Genomic DNA, 5975 nt, shown 5'->3' on the forward strand with positions numbered 1-5975 from the left:
CACAATAAAGGAAATTACTGAAATGTGCAAACAAGTGAGGAAGATCTGGAAATACCATGACACAAGTGGTATTACACTATTACAAAATAGTGTAAGCAAGTTCTGACTGCAGAAAAAGTACAAACCATACACACAGCAGTCAAGACATCATGAAGACTGGACAAGCAAAAGTTCCGGAAAGAATAAACTTAACAAGTAGAAAAGCTATGACAGGGGTGGGGGAAAAATACAGCCTGAGGGCCGGCCGGAGGGGCTTTGTCCAGTTCACAGCAGGTCCCTCGGTCCTGCCTGGCCCAGGCACTGTCAGGTAGTGGTGTGTCCTACTGCCCTCTGGGCACACAGTGGGGCTGGGGCAGCTCTGCAGCTAGACTACCTTTCTAGGCACACCAGGTGGTGACAGCTTCTTCCATCTGTCAACGCCATTGGCCCTAGCCCTGTGGTCCAGTGGGGACCCATGCCACGGCCCTGAGCCAGCGTGCCCTGCACCTGCTCTAGACTTTCCTGCTCATGTTAACAGTGGCAGCAGCAGTGCCAGCTGGGCAGAAACTGTTGCTCAGTGCAGCAGAAAATAGCTCCTCCCCCTTGCTGCTGCCTTGCTACAGCTGCTCAGAGCCTGCGCCAGGCTGCCCTACAGCTCCTCTGCCCCGTGGGGCAGCCTATAGGTGGCAGTGACAGTGGCGGAGCCACAGGGCAGCCCAGCATGGGCTCCAGGTGGCTGCAGCAGGGAGCGCAGGGCAGCAGCGAGGGGGAAGGGCCACTTTTCCCTTGTGCTGAGCAACAGTTTTCGCCTGCCTGGCACTGCTGCTGCTGCTGCTTAGCGTAAGCAAGCAAATCTGGACCAGGCACAAGGCGCGCTGGGTCAGGGCTGTAGCCAGGTTCTGGCTAATCCACTCATGCTGGGTTGAGTCCACAGCAGGCATGGGGCAGGGTAGGGGTTGTGCACTGCTGGTGGTGATGGGGAGGCGCCGCAGGGTGTGCAAGCTCTAGGCTGTTGTGGGACAGGGGTGGGTGCACGTGTCGGGGGCTCCCATGCACATCCCACCATACCCACAAACCCTCCCCCACAAACCCCATAACCACACCCTCTCCCACACACAATCACACATCTCACAAATACCACACGTACCCACACCTTCCCCATCTGCCCACAAACCCCACACCCCCTACACACACACCCATGCACCTCTGGGGAAGCCCCGCTCACTGCTATGCACACACACTCCACCACACACATGAACCCCTGCCATGCACACCCCAGCCACCCTCCCCCTCCACATCCCACCAACCCCATACCCACAAGCCCCCCATACCCACCCACACCCCACATACACAACCCCCTGCAAACCCCATACCCCCCCACACCCCTCCTGCAATACACCAGAGTAAAAACTCATTTTGAGCCATTATGTAATCACCTCTATATACACAATGCAAACACACACAATCAGGACAAAAATATGTTTTTTAAATAAAAATTAAATATGTTATTCTGGATGTTTGATTTTTAGAATATAATTAGGGTTTTTTTCCAGTTCCAAGATGGCAAACCCCTTTCCCAAACAGAGTACTTCTGGGACAAGGGGAGGGACTTCTGGTGACAAACGTCATTGGGAGGAGGGGAGGCAGGACTTCCAGTCCCAAGATGGTGACCAGGGGCAGGGCACCTATCAAGGGGCAGAGCTACCCTTGAGGCCCTTGACAGCTCACCAGAACTTGTTAAGTGGCCCTCCAGCCAAAATAATTCCTCCCCCCTGAGCTATCAGGTAAGGAACAGATGAAAACATGCAGAAGTAAATCTGAAGTGGACCAAAAATAAAAATGGAAAAAGCCTATGAACTGAAGGCAAAAGCCAAAAGAGGTGCTGGAAATACGAAAGAAACATTTTTACAAAGTAAGGAGCAGTCCCTCTAAATGTAAGCATTCTAGGTGTGCTAGATACATCCATTCTATCTTACCAGGTGTTCTGTATCATCACTGAACTACCTTTAGAAGTGAAGCAATTAAAAATGAAATAGCTGCAGGAATTGACACTATAACAGCTGAAGCACAGTGGTGCTCAACCTTTTGGCCCTGTAGGCTAGATGAGTGGGTGGGGCCAGTCCATAGGCCAGATGGAACTGCCCCCACCGGGATTGGACCCTGGGGCCCGGCCCTGCTCCCTTCCAATTCATCATGCCCCTCCCACTCCAGCATGCCAGATTGGGTCCCAGGGGCCTGGCACTACCCTTTCCCAGTCCCCCACACAGGTGTTGGGCCCTGAGGTCCAGGGCCTCCCGCTCCCAGCCCTTGTGTGCTGGGCTTTAGCCCTAAATTCCAACGCCACCCCCACCCAACCCTGCATGCTGGGATTGGGTACCAGATCCAGTATGCAGGGCTCAGGGCTCCTCATGCGTCTAGAAATGTGGTGGTGGGGAGTGGTGCCCCATGGGCTAGATGACACGAGGCCACAGGTTGGGGGTTGAGCACCCCTTCATTGAAAAATAGACACAGAAGCTGTGGGAAGAAGAACTAGTACTAGAAAACAGATTAAAAGTCATAGTTATACCAAACCTGAAAAAAGTATGAAAGCTGCTGCCAAAAAAAAAAAATCATGTCATTCAATTGTCAACAGATTAACGTCAGTTGTAGAGAAAAAAGTTACTTAGACTAACTTGAAATTGAGTCGACCAGATATTTACAAAGCATTTACAGATGACACTTGATTCCAAGGATTTTAATTGGTACCAACCTATGTCTATTATAGAAGAACAACAAAGCCCAAAGATGACGATTTAATAGTTACATTGTTAACAGAATCTGTCTCTCAAGACAAACCAGGAATAAGTCATAATGTGCATCACAGTACATGAAGACCAGTATAATCTATTCTAGTAGTATCTCATTCTGGCCTCATAGGTAAGTGAAGGTTAGGTAGAGAAGGTAATATACTGTTTTCAACTTTGGTTCTGTATTTAGGTAGTCTCTATGAGAGGATATATGTACTTTAGATACTGTTGTTTAAACATTACCATATTAAGCATCTCTAACTTCATCCTCTCAGATGCAAATTCCTCCAAGCACCGTTGTCTCCTTTCATTTTTTTCTTCATTTTGTTTTTCCTCTGTTTCCTTTTCAGCTCTCAGCCTTTCCATTTTTTCATTTTCTAGCACTTTTTGTCTTTTTTCCCAAAGGTCAAATTCTTGTCTACATTTTTTTTCCACTTCATGGTAAGTAAAGCTAAAGGTCATGTCACCATCATCTACAAGAAATTTAAGAAAAAGTATGAGTTCATAATAAATGTCAATGTAAAAGCATAAAATATCAATGATGTATTGAAAAGAAACCACAATGGATAAGACTTTGTGTTGGTTCCCTACAGTTTATAACCCTAAGAGAAGCAGACTTGTTGTAAGACTCAGGCTATCAGGCTAACATGGGTGGCACAGCAGGCTTCTTTCTGTAAGTTACAGCAGTCGATCATGGACTATGTATAAAAAGTAACACTAACCAAAATATCCTTAGTTAATAGAGGTCCATCCACTTCAAACACTGGTCCTGCCACAGTCATGTTGGGGCTGGCAAAAGAACCTGTGTGAAACTATTTGTAGCAACCCTACATTATGTCTGCAGGAGGGCAATCTATGTTGTTTGACCTTTGAATTTGAAGATAACTGTGACGTCACTGGTTGGTTTGGTTTCTGTGAGCGCATGAGTGGTTGATCGGGCCAATTTGTGCTTTGAATTGTCTGTGGCACACTGAGCAAGAGATGCCACTTTGGGTTGCTTGATCAACAGCGGATGATGTGTGCTGTTGAGAGATTTACGCTGCTTGTGCTGCTGCTCTGCCTCAGCAGTCCTCCTGCACTCAAACTGTAGATCCAGTATAGATGAGGCTTTGCCAGGTGGAACAATCATGAACAAGATCTTCCTAAGACTTCAGGTCAATCCAGAAACTTTTCAAGGGTGACTTGAGGGAGTCCTTGAAACATTTCTTCTGGCCTCCTTGAGTGTGCTTTCCCACCTTTAGTTCGCTATAGATCTTCTTTGGCAGTCGCTCATCTCACATCCTGGCGACATGGCCTGCCCATCCCATCTGTGATTTTATCAACAGAATGTAGATGCTTGAAATGCATGCCCATGTGAGAACCTCAGTGTCTGGGACCTTGTATTGCCACCTTATCCTCATCAGTTTCTTCAGACACTCCACGTGAAAGTGGTTCAGCCTCATAGCATGGCGTCTGTACACTGTCCAGGTTTCACATGCATATATCAGGACTGGCAACACAATGGCTTTGTAGACCTTTGGTTTTGTTCGTAGACTGATGCCTCTGCACTCCTACATATTTGTATGTAGTCTGCTAAAGGTTACACTTGCTTTGGTAATTCTGGCGTTGGTTTCATCACTGATGTGAACTGCATGTGACACTGTACTGCCGAGATAGGTGAACTTGTTACTGCCTGGAGTTTGGCCATTCGTTGGGAATGGTTCAGTTGATTCACAATATACCAGAACAGAAGAATTATTTCTAAAAAATTAGGACTGTATTAAACAACAGCACAACTAAATAAACAATCAAGTGTGTTTACCTGTAAAAGAATGTTTATCAGTGATCATACTGCAAGGGACATCTTCACTGGTAGGCTGAACATTAATGTTTGGAATTGCCTGTAATTCTTCATTCTCTATTTCACACAATACCTAATAAATCCAAAATAGTCATAGTAAAAAAAAGTGAAGCTATTAAAATGTGTAAGCAGAACACTTAAAATTGTAACTTTGAGGTAGAGGCTATCTTTTTGTGCAGCAGCTAACACTCCTACACTTACAGAATACCACCAGTCTTATTGTTGGTCAATTCTGGCAACATTAGCACAAGCTCCATACTCCACTCTGAGCAATCACGGTTTGGAAAATGCAGGCTACAGTGGAATCCCGTTTATTTCTTCAAAACATGCAAACAGAAAATCCAACCAAAATCCCATCTGTCCTCGTGTTTAATGCTCCCTCTCACTTTCTGCTGACAGAGGCAAGTGCACCTGTTCAAGCTAGTGGCAAACAGAGAAAGAGGGAGAGGATTCTTACCTACTAGGGCTCTTTGCTCTCTTCCCTTGAATGACAGTGTCAGCATCATCTGCTGCTGCTATAACAACATAAGCTTGTGCTGCTGCTGAGGCAGAGAGTGTCACAGGCTCCCCATAGGTAGCTCCTGGTACCCCATTCACCCTCAACCCCTGGGAGCAGGGCTGTGCCGCCCATGACAAAGCCTCCAGGGGAGCACATCATTCCATTCCCCCATGCCCACCAACTCCCCAGATATACTACAGGTCATAAGATTGCATAGGACTTCTAGGGCCAAGTAGGGGCTTCAGAGGGCTGCCCTTGCCATGACAGACTCCTGTAGAGATGGGGTCCCCTCACAGTAGGCACCTGGGGCTGGTGTCCCGCTTGCCCCCTCTGGTTATGCTACTGGTGGCAATCCATAGGTTAAAAATGAGACGTCCTGAACAGAAGACACACATTGTAGCAGCAGATAAAGAAAAACAATAGGGAAAAAAATAGTATCTTTCTGTTTCAGGAGTGTCCTCAGCAGAAAGAAGGAAGGAAGAAAGTTGCATCCTTATATTCAATAGAATGTATGTACTTTAATTAATTTGTGCCACACAAACTGCCCCCTCCCCCCATTTTTCCAGTCAAATGTCAGCATCTCAGAAAGCACAAAAACATTACGACTTTTGGAACTGCTCCACATAAAGAAAATAACATTCTTATTTCATACATATAAGGGGGATAGGCAGTGACTGCAACTGTGGCTCTGATCCAGGGATGGGGCCACAGCTGCAGCTGCACTGTAGTCACAGTCGTAGTTGCAGCAGCTGCTTGCTACCCTGATCTTGGAATCACTTTGTACTTGATTCCAAGACAAGTGGCTTTTTTCCCCCATGTTAAATGAGTAAACTTCATCTTCAAATCAAGTAAATATGGTTAAGTGTTCTGT

At 46.5% G+C, this 5975-nt stretch overlaps 1 protein-coding gene across 1 annotated transcript in view; it reads right to left on the minus strand.

The window, feature by feature from the left end:
- The window catches only part of LRRIQ1 (leucine rich repeats and IQ motif containing 1), a gene marked incomplete at its 3' end in the record, with an annotated part of 60384 nt that overhangs the window by 46415 nt on the left and 7994 nt on the right, over positions 1 to 5975 (minus strand). The window contains exons 5-6 of the mRNA XM_014520455.2: positions 4567 to 4678; positions 3009 to 3238 (exon numbers count right to left, since the gene is read on the minus strand). Coding sequence (XP_014375941.2) covers positions 3009 to 3238; positions 4567 to 4678 — 342 coding nt within the window. The remainder of the gene's footprint in view (positions 1 to 3008; positions 3239 to 4566; positions 4679 to 5975) is intronic.

This window comes from Alligator sinensis, unplaced genomic scaffold, assembly GCF_000455745.1.
Source record: "Alligator sinensis unplaced genomic scaffold, ASM45574v1 scaffold976_1, whole genome shotgun sequence".
Classification (NCBI taxonomy): domain Eukaryota; kingdom Metazoa; phylum Chordata; order Crocodylia; family Alligatoridae; genus Alligator; species Alligator sinensis.